Source organism: Etheostoma spectabile, chromosome 3 (genome assembly GCF_008692095.1).
Source record: "Etheostoma spectabile isolate EspeVRDwgs_2016 chromosome 3, UIUC_Espe_1.0, whole genome shotgun sequence".
Lineage (NCBI taxonomy): Eukaryota > Metazoa > Chordata > Actinopteri > Perciformes > Percidae > Etheostoma > Etheostoma spectabile.
Window position 1 is genome coordinate 8,405,043 of NC_045735.1, and position 15,408 is coordinate 8,420,450.

Here is a 15,408-nt window from a genome sequence, read left to right on the forward strand (position 1 = left end):
GTGATGTTTGAAATGGAGACACGCATATTGTTTCTTTCCCTTGAGATCCTGGACACTATTTTCATTTATGACGTTAAAAATAAATGAAGAGTAGCCCGAGAGTGCGCAGTATGAGCTTCCCGACCGGAGGCTCACTCGCCTACAGCACCCGCTCTCCACCGCAGCTTCGCCGCCACACACACACAAGCACCGGCCAAACAGTGACACGTTTTCACCGGAGGTTAGAGGTAAACACTTAGAAAAAACACTCGGGGATGCCTTCTATTCCTACATCTAGATAAGTGTACCAGTACTTATCTGAACTAAAACATGATCCCTGTCACTAGATCGAGAGAAAACGCTGACGTTCACTCGCTGCTATTCACTGACAGTAAAAAGTAAAGTCATTGTATGCACTGCTGCGTTGCTAAATAAAGGAGATAAACAAAGGAGATAAATGAAGGAGACTTCCCCACAATCTTGACAATTCCTCATTTGCCCTCTCACGTCTGTCAGGTTCGTAATTATTCGGCTGCTGGCCTTTCCTCCTCTTCCTCATCCCAGTCAGTCACCGTAGTTCTAGTGCCAGGCTGAGACTTAACTCCCTTGAGTGACGTCATCACCGAATTGACTCCATAAACCCGCGAATACCAAAAATGACCAAAAACTAACTTAAAACTATTTGGAGACATTTTTAAAAATGATATACATATCTTGAGTGCTTTTTGTACCCAATAATCAACAGTGGTGGTTAACTTGCAACATGGGCTTTAAATTTATCTAATTAATTCCACTAACTGCCGTAAGATTGGGTTGTTTATTGGATTTAGACAGAGTCCCAAGAAAGGGGGACACAGTGGAGGAAATCCCCAACAATGCAGTACAATTCATTTTAATTGGCATTATTTTAACCAAAACAAGCCATAAGACCTATTGTTGCTTTTTATGTGTATTTTATTTGCAAATAAGCCCACTATTAAAAAGGTATGATTTTTACATTGAAATTGTGCAAATTTAACAAAATTAACTTAACTTCCACTGGAACTACCTACTGCTATTTGCTAACTTTGCAACTTGGATAGCATCCCAAAAACATTCACATTAACTGCATACAAAGTCAACAATAACTTGAATTCAATTCAATTGAGAGAAGAATGATCATTTTAAACTCATAGGCAGCGTAACACTTTTCTACACAATCAAGTTAATACACTGCTCAATATGCAGTACAAAAAATGTCCTATTTGAGTCCTTTACAGAGACAAATGTATAAAAGATAATAATATATACAAAAATCACAGAGCTAAGGGAATATTCATTATATGTTATATATATATATATATATATATATATATATATATATATATATATATATATATATATGCATATCATGTTCGCAGGAGTGTGCATGTATCATGTTCAGATTCCTCACAACCAAAATGATTGCTACAGATGTTTGTCAGACAAATGACAGTACGATTCTGCCCCTCTCTCACCAGTTTTGCTACACATCACTGGAGAGCCTGGTGCTTAAACACCTGCCTGTTTCCCCTGAAATATAATCCAAGTTGTAACTGTGAAGCAGCTGCACAGTAATTTAGGGGAAATTCTCTAGCTTTACACCACTTAGAAAGCTTGTTCTCACCTCATTCTGCTCTATGGTTGAATTTCATTTCACTGTTAATTAAGCCTTTGGTAGTAAGCTCTTTCAAAATATTAAAGGTTCTAGCAATTCCCCAAAATACAAGTCCATAACACCATGAAATTGACAAGCAGAATCTAATACAATCTTTTAATCCAGAAATAGGATAGATTTTCTTATCTTATTCTTCAAGCCCTGATCAGCCAAACACGTTATTCCAGATACAATTTGATGCTTCGGTTTTATGTCTCTGTTCTTATTGGGTTCAATTCATAAGTGATGCTATGTCTGACCACTGGCACCCACTGATGCTACTTTACTTTCTCTGTGTGTGTGTGTGTGTGTGTGTGTGTGTGTGTGTGTGTGTGTGTGTGTGTGTGTGTGTGTGTGTGTGTGTGTGTGTGTGTGTGTGTGTGTGTGTGTGTGTGTGTGTGTGTGTGTGTATTAGGGCTGGGATGCATGATATTTTGTTTCATCGTCTACATCTCAATGCGCACATGCATAACAGTAACACTGCAGGACTTAGAAAAGTGAACTTTCACCGTTCTCCTTTTACATGATCGTTAGAGACGACCCTTCCCCTTTAAGACAGGTTGTCACTTGGGTAGCATGTGTATGTGACATACCATTGGTCCGACGGGGTTTATTGTTATGGGAAGTGAGGCTCTCCGTGTAGAAAAGTACCGTGGCAGCTGCTTCTGACACAGTGATGCTCATACATTTTCATGGGTAGAGAAGCTACAGTAGTCAGTGTTTTATGTTTGCTGCAAAGATGCAATAAATCACCTGATTAATGCAACGTTATCTTATAGGTTTCCTGGCCATTTTTCACCGCATAAAGCTGGCACCAGCCAGGCTAAAGCTAATATAGTTGGCCTAAAGAAACAAGTCGTCTGTCCCAACTAACGTTAAAGTTCGGAGCTGCGGCGCTGGAAACGTAACACTAATCTACAACAGCAGTCTGTTTCTGATATAAGGTAATTTACACTGATTTAAGTGTTCTTGGATACACTGTTTGTTGCTAGTGTGCTTGACATGCAGGTCTGCAAGCACAGCAAACCACCAATCACAATCAATGTTGATCAAATTATCAAACAACCAAAGCAGGCCCTGCTAGTCAACCACAACCTCAAATTTAGAGGAAGCAACATGCATGCATTATTAATATCATTCACTTTAGCCTGGATTGATAGTATTATATGAATACAATGGTGTCATGCCAGTCAACCAGCGTATTTTTACCTAATTTTCCTCTCCAAAATCACTTCAGAAGAGTGGTCACAGCGCTTCCTTGTTTTGTGTTTGTAAAGCATTAAAGTTCAACAAAGGATTCACAAAAGAAAAGATCCTTTTCCATTTTTATTTTCTATGCAAATGCACTCTAGTACAAAATCACCCCAGTACTCGAGAATGATTTATTATTTCAAATAGAGCTATTTATGTCATCTTTTAAAAAATTATTGTAGATGGCTTGTCGCCTACACGTGGTGTGAAAAAGTGTTTGTCCCCTTCCTCATTTCCTGTTCCTTTGCATGTTGTCACACTTAGTGTTTGGAACATCAAACCAATTTAACAAAGTCAAGGACAAACAAAGTAAACACAAAGCAATTTGTAAATGAAGGGTGTTATTATTAAAGGTGAAAAAAAATCAAACCATCATGGCCCTGTGTGAAAAAGTGATTGCCCCTAAACCTAATAACTGTTGGGCCCCCCTTAGCAGCAACAACTGCAACCAAGCGTTTGCGATAACGTGCAATGAGGCTTTTACAGCGTCCTGGAGGAATTTTGGCCCACTCATCTTTGCAGAATTGTCCTATTCAGTTACATAGAGGGTTTTCGAGCATTTTTAAGGTCATACCACAACATCTCAATAGGATTCAGGGCAGGACTTTGGCTAGGCCCTCCAAAGTCTTCATTTTGTTTTTCTTCAGCCATTCGGTGGTGGACTTGCTGGTGTGTTTAGGATCATTGTCCTGGTGCAGAACCCAAGTTCATTTCAGCTTGAGTACACGAACGATGGTCGGACATTCTCCTTCAGGATTTTGGTAGACAGCAGATTCATAGTTCCTTTTATCACGGCAAGTCTTCCAGGTCCTGAAGCAGCAAAACAGCCCCAGACCATCACACTACCACCACCATATTTACGTTGGTATAAGTTCTTTTTATGAAATGCAGTGTTCCTTCTACGCCAGATATACTTGGACACACACCTTCCAAAGAGTTCCATTTTTGTCTCATCGGTCCACAGAATGTTGTCCCAAAAGTCTTGGGGATCATCAAGATGGTTGTGGAGAAATTGAGACGAGCTTTGATGTTCTTTTTGTCAGCAGTGGTTTTCTCCTTGAACTCTGCCATGCAGGCCATTTTTTCCCAGTCTTTTCTGATGGTGGAGGCATGAACGCTAACCTTAACTGAGGCAAGTGAGGCCTGCAGTTCTTTGGACGTTGTTGTGGGTCTTTGTGACCTCGGATGAGTCGTCGCTGCGCTCTTGGGGTAATTTTGGGCGGCCGGCCACTCTGGGAAGGTTCACCACTGTTCCATGTCTTTGTGGATAATGGCTCTCACTGTGGTTCGCTGGATTCCCAAAGCTTTGGAAATGGCTTATAACCCTTCAGACTGATAGATTCAATTATTTCTTTCTCAATTGTTCCTGAATTTTTTGGGTCTCGGCAATGTGTAGCTTTTAAGGATCTTCTGGTGGACCTTACTGTGTCAAGCAGCTCCTATTAAGTGATCCTTGATTGTGAAAAGTGTGGCAATAATCAGGCCTGGGTTGGCTAGAGAAATTGAACTCAGGTGTTGACAACCACAGTTTATGTATGTTTTAACAAGGGGGGCAATCACTTTTTCACACAGGGCCATGATGGTTTGGATTTTTTCACTTAATAATAAACACCTTCATTTACAAATTGCATTTTGTGTTACTTGTGTTGTCCTTGACTATGTTTAAATTGGGTTGACGTTCCAAAACATTAAGTGTGACAAACATGCAAAGGAACAGGAAATGAGGAAGGGGGCAAACACTTTTTCACACCACTGTATATGGCCTCTCATAAATGTACTGTATTTTGGATCAAAGAGTGGATGTTCAGAGATCTTCATTAAAGTATTTAGGGAATACATTCATAGCACTTCCCTGATGTCATTACACAACATAGCTCCACTTGTGGGCTCCTGTCTTCCTACACACTAAATCCCTTTGTGATCAACCAAGTGATGGATAGACTAGTGATGGATTCAGCTCTGTTGTTAAATTCCAATACATCTTTTTATTACAGTTTCCAGTACAAAAGTATATATCCAATGATCAGTAAATAATAGGAGATATTTTTGCTGACATAGTTTTAATTTTAAAATGAGTAGAAACTCACTTTACCAGCAGCATTTATTAACAGAGACCAGCATACATGTTATAGTTTCCCTCAAGCTGGAAATGAAAAGAGTGTTATATCACTCTAGCTGTCTATTCAAATTTCAAAACCTTTGTGTCAATTAATTTATTATGGATTCATCTTCAGAATATGGAAGGACATGATATCAGATGAACATTATCCAAATGCAGCTCATGTTTTAGTCAGTGAAAGCACAAAAGCACAATGCAGACAAAGACTTCGAAATAAAACAACATTTTATAAAAAAGGTAGCACTGAAATGCAGCAGGAAGTTAACCTGTCATTAAACAATGTGTTCAACATACAATAAATTATTTATTTATTATTTTTGGGGCATTTGAGGCCTTTAATCCCACAGGACAGATGAATACATGAAAGTGGAGAGAGAAAGGGAATGACATGCAGCAAAGGGCCACAGGTGGGAGCTGAACCCGTGGCGCCGAGGAACCCCCACACACCTTTGCCCGCTCCACCAACTGAGCTAACCTGGCCACATACAACACATTAGTTACAGGATACACTCACAATGTGGGTGGCTCATAAATGACCCGATAAAGTACATTATAGGCTAAAAAAAAAAAAAAAATAGTTAAGTAGCATCACATTATCTACATCTCCACACAGTGCAATTTATCTCTGCTTACAGTCAGCGGGCTCAATGAGATCAACACACTGAAAGACTAAACCTACATTCCTCTACTCACACATACATTATATTTAAGATCTAACTTTCTGAGTGAGCTGTTCCTAATAAATATGTATATTATGACTCATCAGAGAAGACCATGTAGATGTGGAAACCTGTGCCTATTGCAAGACAACGAGAACAACTCCCCCCTGTGCACAGTTCAAAGTGTCCTGTTGGAGGCTGTAAGCTTTACAACTAAAGCTTTCATTGCCCCAATTTGCTCTTCTTACTATCACAGCTGTCAGCACAGATACACACAGGCATCGTATCTAAAGAAACAAGTCTGAAAGATACTGTATATAAAGCACAAAATTTAAAGTGCTCATATTATGCATTTTGGCTTTTTCCCTTTCCTTTATAGTGCTATATATCTTTTTTGTGCATGTAATAAGTTTACAATGTTAAAAAGCCCAAAGTCCACCCCAAAGGGAGTTACCATCTCCAACAGAAAACACTGTTCACAAACTGCTCCAAACAGCTCTATTGTAGTCCAGCGTTTACCTCCTTGTTGAAGGTGCGTGACTTTGTAACACAGGTTCTAAGGCTCGCCTAGCTGCTAGTGTGGCACGCCCTCATACTCTGCTTCTGATTAGCTGGTAGTCCTTACCTAGGTACTGCACGTGTGCGACTCCCAACAAAGACGGAACAGAAGTGTGATGCCTCACACTGTAGCTAAAACTGAGAGCTTAACACACAGGGTGAAAAGAGGAGCTGAAAACAAACAAACAACAAATGTATGGTGTTTTTTGAAAAATAAACTATGTAAACCTATTCGAATATAACCTCTAAATACAATTATGAACCTGAAAATGAGCATAATATGAGCACTTTAAACATGATTCACTACCTTCCATTTTGGTTAGAAAATCTGTTTCTCCTTTTGATTTCAGGCCAGAACTCCCACTGGGATGGTGGTTTGCGTTTGACTGCAAGCAAGAAGAAATAACTACAGCAGAGGGTTGATTGTTCCTTTTGATGTGTAGTAGTGTGAAGGTTTTCACCGTTCAGATGTTGACTTAACAACCAACACAAAAAGACACTGCTGACATCAGTAGAGTAATGGTTGGTGCAGCATGGTTTTATGTAGGCCTATCTTTTCTGTGGTTCTTTTTGTGTGCTTTGTACATTTATGGATGGGATGTTGATATCAATGTAAAGCCTACCTGCTAGCATTCTAAGCCTCCTCAGACAGTATGTTTTACCTGCACTTTTATGTAGATCCTTACCTATGGATCTAAATTATGTGCTGCCTCTAACAATGCTGCTTGTTTTGTATACCAATAAAGATGGAACAAGTTTAATCTCATTCTCTTTCAGAAATACTAGGCCCCTCTGCTTCCCAATCTCTGTCCCTCCATCTTTTGTTTGGATAAAGTTTCAGAATCTCAGTACCAGCACCAGTGCCAAGGAATACTCTCAGAAGACGCTACAGTATTGAAAAGGGTCCAGATCAGCCTGTTAATGAAATCTAATTTGATCTGGAACTCCACCAAATCTTGCCCCAACACAATGGGCCCAATGAACTGAGTCTAGCACAATTTGGAAAGAATGTATGAATATCGGACAGAAGCATGGATCAAAACTGCAGCACAATTTTTTGTCTTTGTCTGTGCCCTAAATTGCTTTTGAGCTTCTAAACCTCCACACTGCTTTTTGAATGTCTTTTTGTTTGTAATGGCTGAGAGACTGTGTGCATCTCTTTCTTCTACAACACCAAGTCAAATCATCCCATTAGTGCTTTGGGATTGACTGATTCATTAAATAAGATAAAGTTTCCTAGGAAATAGAAAGATCCTTCCCCTCGCAGCCAATAATTGACCTAATGAATAACACGTAACCATCATGGAGGGCAGTCTCTAGTACCCTCATGAGGAACAGAGCATTAAGGCAGCTCTTTGACCAGTGTAGTGCCGGGAAGTAAAATAAAATAAGCTTGAGCTTGGTTTCAGGAGATGCATATTTCAAGGAGAAATGGAAGTCACTGTCCTTAGTCAGGAGTGTCAATCTGGCAGAAAGAAAAAAGGAGCATGCACCCAGATGATTCTGAAGAACATAGAGATAACATCTAATGAACAGAAAGGTTTCTGGTATCAAAATGCAGCACATTATATGTAACAAAGTACAGTACATCTGTTTCATTTTCTTTCTATATTGGAGGTGATAACGTCCATAATGTCCTACTCTAAGTCCAAGAATAAAAACAGGCCTACCTTACTGACATCTTTATATTGTCAAATGCCCTCAGAGGTTGAATCCCAGACAGCAGAAATATGTCAGAGTCACTGAAGCACAACCTATACAGCACTTCTACTGTTTAAAGCTGCAGCCAGAAAGAAGACAAGGACACTTTGAGCCTCCACCTTGGGATGTAAAAACTAAAACCGGACATTAAATATCACTTATCTCCTCACCTCAGAGGACCCTGTCTAGATGCTGCTCTCCCCAGTACGTTCTACGCACACGCCAAAGGCTGTTTTTTTTGCTGCATCAGATGCTGACAGCCACTGTGCAAATGTTCGTATTTTAGGCGTTCAGAGTGACAATGGGATGGACTGAGTTATGATGGAGATCCGCTTTCCCATAGATATCAGAGTAGCTGCAGTGTTACTAGCATGCAGACACACAGTGTCTGTGGATGAGCTGCTGAAACTGGGGAGGACGGGTAAGACTGAAACACAGCTAAAAAGAAGAAGCAAAAGCTGCTGCTGAATCTCAGTTATGACAAGGCTCTGAGAGACTAAACCTTCATCATCTTAAATGGATCTCCCAGTAATGAGACACATCACAAGACTGCTGCCTGTGTTAATTATATGACTGCAGTCACTTGCTGTTTACCATCCACGATGACTGTGGTTTGATTGTAAGGAAGTCTGTTTATATTTCTTGGGAGATACCAGACTCAGGAAGGCAAAGAAAGTCAGATGAGAAAGGAGGATCATTTGCAGACAGTGGGCAGTAATTTGCACCATGTGAAACAATTTACAATTTTACCAAAAAAAAGATCCAAATTCTCTGCTCTAAGAAATGAACCAGTACCACCTTGAAATTCAGGACAGGCAGCAAACTCTACATGTGCGGAATAAAAACATGCCTTGTGGGCAACAAAAGAAGAGAAAACCAAATGAAGAGAGTGACTACTGTAAGAAACAGTGAAGGGACACTCTAGTGAAACAATGTCTCACCATTTGCTCTGGTACAAAACAACAGTGGTTTCATTGTACATTCCACAGCGATACATTCAGCCATTGTTTTTAATCCCTTCTTCATATTTGGGACACTGAAAGTGAACACACAGTGTACGCTTGGCACAAGAAAGTGAAACAGATTATATTATAGAACAGTAGAACAATGGAAGAATGTTGGAGAGCATCACTTAGTGTTGATATCTAATTACACAGTTGAACAAAAACATCTAGACATGCAGACATTACTCCCGTTCTCTACACCTTACATTGGTTCCCTGAGCATTTTAGAATACTTTCTAAGATCTTATTGTTTGTTTACAAGGCCTTAAATGGCCTGGCCCCAGAGTATTTGTCAGAAATTTTAACTTTGCATGAGCACAACCGGTCATTGTGGACTTCGAATCATTTGGTTTTAGAGGTCAAGGTGGGGTGATCAGGCTTTTGTTGTTGCTGCCCCAAAACTCCTGAACAAGTTACCCCCTGATATTTGGACGATCAAAGATGTGTTTTTTGTGTCTAAACTAAAAACCTATGTGTTAAGGCTGGCTTTTAATGCCTAGTAGTGGTGTAACAATTTCACTCTCCTGTTTCTTTGTAACCTTTTCTGATTTTACTGTGTTATATGCTTCATTCTTTTTTATTGTATGATATGCTGTTTTGTACTTGGTTCCTCTGATGTAAAGCACTTTGGATACCTGCTGTTTGCTGTGAAGTGCTATATAAATACAATTTGATTGATGTAAAAGAAACAATGCAAAATAGTGCTCCCGACACACCTAATTTAAACTAATTTCTTTCTACCTGCACTCTGCCTCTCCTTCTATCCTTTTTCTCTGCATACTGTCTCCCACACTTTGTCCCTCTCTCCCTCACTCCCCATCTGACACTTCACACCATCCAGGCGTCCTGCCAGGATCAGTGTTATAGTAAATCCAATATGCTTGGCCAGGCTGTATGCTGTTCTAGGTAGCATGTTCCTTTGGGAGACTAGAGGCTAATGAATTCAACTCTCAGCTCCCTGAGATAGGCCAAATCAGCTCTATTAGTGGTTACTCCAACCATAATGGTTAATAATTGGAGTGAAAAATAGATTTGTGAGGCCAGACGATGTAAATGAAAGGAGAAGAGATTAGCCTAAGTCTAGACTAAATAAGACAAAATGAAAATGTGACAATTAGTTATCCAAAGGTAGGGGAATTTTCTATTTAACCTATCAAATCTACATCAAGGTAAGCTAGTACTGCAGAGTCACTATGGTGTTGGTCATTGCTAGTCTTTTGCTTTGCCCCAATTTCCACCGGTTGCAGAACGGCTGCAGATCCGCTCCGCTGCGTGTCGGCTCCGTGCTCCGCTGTCCGTCAATACCCACCAGGTCTGGATTTGTTGCTGTTGGAACGGCTGCAGCCATGACTGACAGCTGAAGTCACAAGGACCAACGAGATCTCGCAAATTCATGTAGAATAGAACCACAAACGCAACAACAGTTTGTTTCCGTCCAGAGGAGCAGAGGGGAAACAACTCTGTGCTGTGTTTTCAAGGTGTAGCGCAGGATACATGATCCGCTGTTAGCACGGTCTATTTTATTAAAAAAATTACAAGGATATTTTATTTTGTTTCTGTGCCTGGCTTCCTGTCCTGCACTATCTGGCATGTGCTGAATTGCTGCAAAGTTCTCCGGCGTCCAGCAAAAATAGAAGCTCTGCGTATCTGCTCCGGAGGGCTGCGGATCGCTAGAGCTGGGAAGGAGTCGGAACGCAGCCGTTCCGCAATCTATAGAAGTACACACATTGACTTTAATGGAAACCAAATGACTCTGATGCCGTTCCGGAGCGAGTTCGCAGCCGTTCCGCATCCTGTGTAATTTGCGGGTAAGAGCTGTTGCAATTGGGTTTATCCGTCACACATGCGCAGTTGAAGAAGTGAAGATTTCTGTGCCCTGCACGGGCCTCTCTTACATCCGCAGTTACTGTATAGAACAGCTGCTAGACCAGAGATCCACTCCCAACTTTAGCATTTTCCTTCAGCCAATGTTAGTGAAGTAGATGGCCTGGATCTTAGAGGACTATGCCTATACTCATTGAATCTGAAGTTACAATACGTACATTTATGGAGGCCAAAGCGTATACGAAACAATGATGTTGGTATTCATGATCTAAAACAACAACAAAGATGTCTGACCAGCAGCATGTGACTTTAACATACAGTTCCAACCACTAAATGACTAGCTAGTTGCCAGGAAAGCCAGCGGCCTCACACAACCAGAACCTGCTGCTGTGGAATACACAAGGCACTCACACACAATGCAACAGATTATTGTCTAGCTATCACAGATAAGTGCTCATCTTAGCTTTGCTCTTACAATTTTGGAAAGTGCATCTATGTATTTGTGTCTTTCTACAAAACAAAGGCAGATTTGATGTATGTGCCACTCCTCCAGCCTTTACACATGTCAAGTTAGCAAATCTCCACCTTGCTGAGCACCGTGGTTTGTTTCACCCAAGTCATTTTGACATTTCAAGCACGCACAAAACGCAGATACGATATTCAAGATGCGCAACAACCAGAACTCAGAGAGCCAGGCATTATTAGAATGAGCCTGGTGAACCACCACAGGCACTAACAGGCAATCAAGTCTGCCCCAAACAATCCCAAAAGACTCCAAACTGCGCCATACCCCATTACTACACATCAAATGCAATTTATATCAAAATTTAACTTTTAACTACAAAAGTACCGAATGAAAGAGAAGATTCTTGCCTTGAAATCCGAAGAGGAAAGCGGCGCCGGGGATCCAAACGCTGTATATCCAGAAGTAATGCATGGCGTCCTTTAATCAGGTCCTACGCTCTTCCAGACGAAACTTGATGTCCTGACGAGGGTCGCTGTCCACGGGTGATGTCTTGACCACGAAGGTAAAGCGCTATCTTCGGGGAATAATGCCTTCAAAGTGACACAGCTAAGCAGCAGCAGGCGATGCGAACCGCACAAGTGCTGGAGAACTAAACAGTGGACTCAGTCTCACTCCTGCAGGCTGCTGCGTGCTGTGCGCTCATAGCCTGGCCTGCCCTGCCATCTAGCGCTGTTAGAGAAAAGGAGAGTTTGTGCAGAGGCAGAACTCAAGCTTCCGTTCATTATTCGCTGAGCTGAACCACTACACACATTGTATCAGGCTGCTGTCTCAGGAGGGGTTTAAAGAGCGTGTCTCGAATAGATCAAGGTTAATTGAAGTTTCCAAGGAGATACCTTTTTAAGGAGCCTATGCTGATTAATATTGTTAATGTGCTACATAAAGTCTAATAAATGACTATAACTAAAAAAAACAATATAATTGGGTTATTATCTTAATTAATTTAATAAGAGACAACAGGATATTAAATAATGTGTTTAGAGCAAGCACAATAATAGACCTGTGCTGTCTATGTAATGATGACAGAACGCCACATTCATATAATTCAAAAATTACATTCACATGTATTATTTATGTGTTGTTGTTGTTGTTGTTTTTTTAATCTGTTCAAATCATTTGTTTTGGTTTATTCTGAATATCTTAGTAACATTTTGCATAACCAAGTTCAACGTTTTCAAAAAGGCCCCCATTATCAAATATTCATAAATGACTACCAAATGATTTGTGAAGCATAAATAATTAAAGTGGGCCCCTGTTGTTAAACAGCGTTTAGCGTTGTGTAAGGGACTTTGACGGGTTCTGCTTCTTGTTGATGATCTCTTGGGCTCCACTGCATTACAGAAGGCATCAGGGTTACAGTCAGCAGTAACCTGGAAATTAACAACTCCACTATTGCCAGCAGCATCTATGCAGGAAGTATTGCACTTGACCAGGCAGGAAGTCTTTTAAGGCGGTCATTGACCAAAAGCTCTGAAAACTCATTGTCTATATTATATCATATCATGCCATCAAACATTTACATTAGTAGGATAGGGATCCTTATCACAAGCCTGTAGTTGTTTTTTATTCCACCTTTTCATCGAAATGTTATTGTATATTTCTTTATTTTATTGTAAATGCACAAAGGAAGAAAGATAGGTACATCAACTGTTAGCTTTTGTTCAGAGTCTAACTGTCTATGTATATCTACACTGTTTCATTTTGTCATTTGCTGATAGTTAGTCAGTGATGAGTTTTGATACAGACTGACAAATTCAAAAGTCTGCACAGTCGGTATAGTCACAAAAATGTAATGAAAAAGTTCAATTAATGTTTGCTGAGAGCTTGCCAGCCCAATGGAAATACACTTGCTTTTACAAAGTAGAAATGTTTTAAAGTAATTACAGATGGACTTATTTTTAACATTATTGATACACTTTGTACTTGAATCCCAATTTATGTCCCATTAGATTAAAACCATATGGACTAGAATCTTCTGGGTGATGTACAGTAAGGTTTCGAGGCAGAGTCTCTCCCTCTTCCAACAACTCCACCATGAGGTACAGACAAGAATTTAAATGCAATGAAGAAAAGCAACATTCAATAGTAGGCTGAATGTAAAAGTTAGCCTCAGCCTTGGAACATTAGCCTTGGTCATAAGGCATGGTTTCTTCATGCGATTTTACATTTGGGCTTTTGAAGAGCTCTAGACTAAGCCTTCAGAATATAATTTTCAGTGATCTTCAGTTTCCATGTCACTATCCATGCAGCTGAACGTGCCTCAAGCAAAACACTGACACTCTACCAGCTACAACAGAGCTTTTGTGTAATAATGAGCTCTGACATTTCCAACATTTTATTATCCTTCGGGGCCATGCAGTGTTTTTCAGGGGCTTTGATCTGACGTTTTCTACAGGCATTTGGATCACAGTCTTCCTTGTTAATACAGCAATGGGCACTTAAGCTGAGGATGGAATAGATCATACACTGTGCAGGGGAACAACAGTGCAACCATGCCATTTAGGAAACATACTGTGGAGTCAAGGGACACCTACCTATGTATCTTGGTGTGGTCCAAGATAATGATCATCAGTAAGTTTGTAAATGGGAGACATACAGCTTTTTTCAGGTTTAGTAAGGGGAAAAACAAGCAGTTCCAATCACAGAAGCCCATGTATGAGTTCTCCTGACCTCTTTTGCTGCTGAGAGACAGTTCTGGCTTTATGGACCCACTTTGGCTGTATTTTAACTCTGTTTGGACGCAATGCAAGTATTTCCTGCATATTTGCCTATAACACCCATTCCAATTTTGCCTTAATCTTCAACAACATAAGTACACATACACACTGGATATATTTTGTGTAGGGGTGTCTTTTCCTTGAGGCTTGTTGGGTTCCTTCAGAAGAATACATTGTGCTTTAGAAATGGCAGTACACAGCTCAATACAGACATGTATTCCCCAGGTGACAAACACTTGATAATTCAGATGGAATATGGAGAATGGCACACTTCTTCAAAACCACAGTGCACAGTAGCACTGAACATTTGCCATCAGTCAGTTTGTAAATGTCCTGAATTATTTAGCACAGATAAGGGCTGTGTCACCCTACTGTAAGGACATAACATAACATAAGCTTTAATAACAGCAACTGTTCTGCTGTGCAGAATAATTAGTGAATGTTTGTGCATGTATGTATGTTCTTGATCATTAATTCTTGCCTTTTTTTGCTTTGTATGGTAACTGTGAAGAAGACGTCATGTATCATGTACAGCCCATCAAAATACTACTTTACTCTCTCTGCAGTTATGGTGCTACAAAACGGACAGCGCAAATATATGCTCATGACAAAGTAGAAAAGGAGGAAATGAAAAGATGGGATGGAAAAAATCAATACATAGGTCCCAGAAGACGATGATGTGAGATTGAGAAATCCCGATGATGGTTTGAGTCTTGTTTCATATTGGAATCAACAACCACAGACCAGGCAGATCTAAATTTTTAGCATACACACTGCATGTTTTCATGAATTATTCATAACATTACCACTATGCTGTGTGTGTGTGTGTGTGGTTGTGTGTGTGTGTGTGTGTGTGTGTGTGTGTGTGTGTGTGTGTGTGTGTGTGTGTGTGTGTGTGTGTGTGTGTTTGTGTGTGTGTGTATGTTATCTTTGCAAATGCTGAGTAGCTAAAATCACAGGAATAAAAAGGGGAAATTATCTGTCTTCATCAACAAAATATAATCATTTCACTCAGACTGGATCCTAACTTTCACTTTTAACATGCCTCCTTTATCCACTGTTAGCAATAAATATAAATCCACTGTGACAGCATGGTAACCTCAAGAAATTGCATGACAGAATTAATTATTTCCTGGTGTGAAATTAGTTTTTTTAACAAACCTATTAAGGATTAAGAAAAGTGTTTATCACACAGTTAACATGGTGAATTTACCAGTCCATTCAATGTCACACCTGCCTACAAATCAAAGCAGTCTGAGACATTTAATTAGTGTAGGTGAAATTGCCTTATTGCATTTTGTCAACAGAGTAGAAATGGTAAAAAGTCCCATGGTTTTCATAAGCATTCTGTGTCATCCCCACTAAGGTGAACTCCATAGAGATGTCTTTTTGCTGTTT

At 40.1% G+C, this 15,408-nt stretch overlaps 1 protein-coding gene across 1 annotated transcript in view; it reads right to left on the reverse strand.

Annotated features, from left to right (window-relative positions):
* lsamp (limbic system associated membrane protein) overlaps window positions 1–11,886 on the reverse strand; it is a 713,356-nt gene extending 701,470 nt beyond the window's left edge. Inside the window, exon 1 of the mRNA XM_032503218.1 lies at window positions 11,644–11,886. Within this exon, the coding sequence (XP_032359109.1) occupies window positions 11,644–11,707 (64 nt within the window). The 5' untranslated portion in view covers window positions 11,708–11,886. The remainder of the gene's footprint in view (window positions 1–11,643) is intronic.
* Between the last annotated feature and the right edge of the window lie 3,522 nt (window positions 11,887–15,408).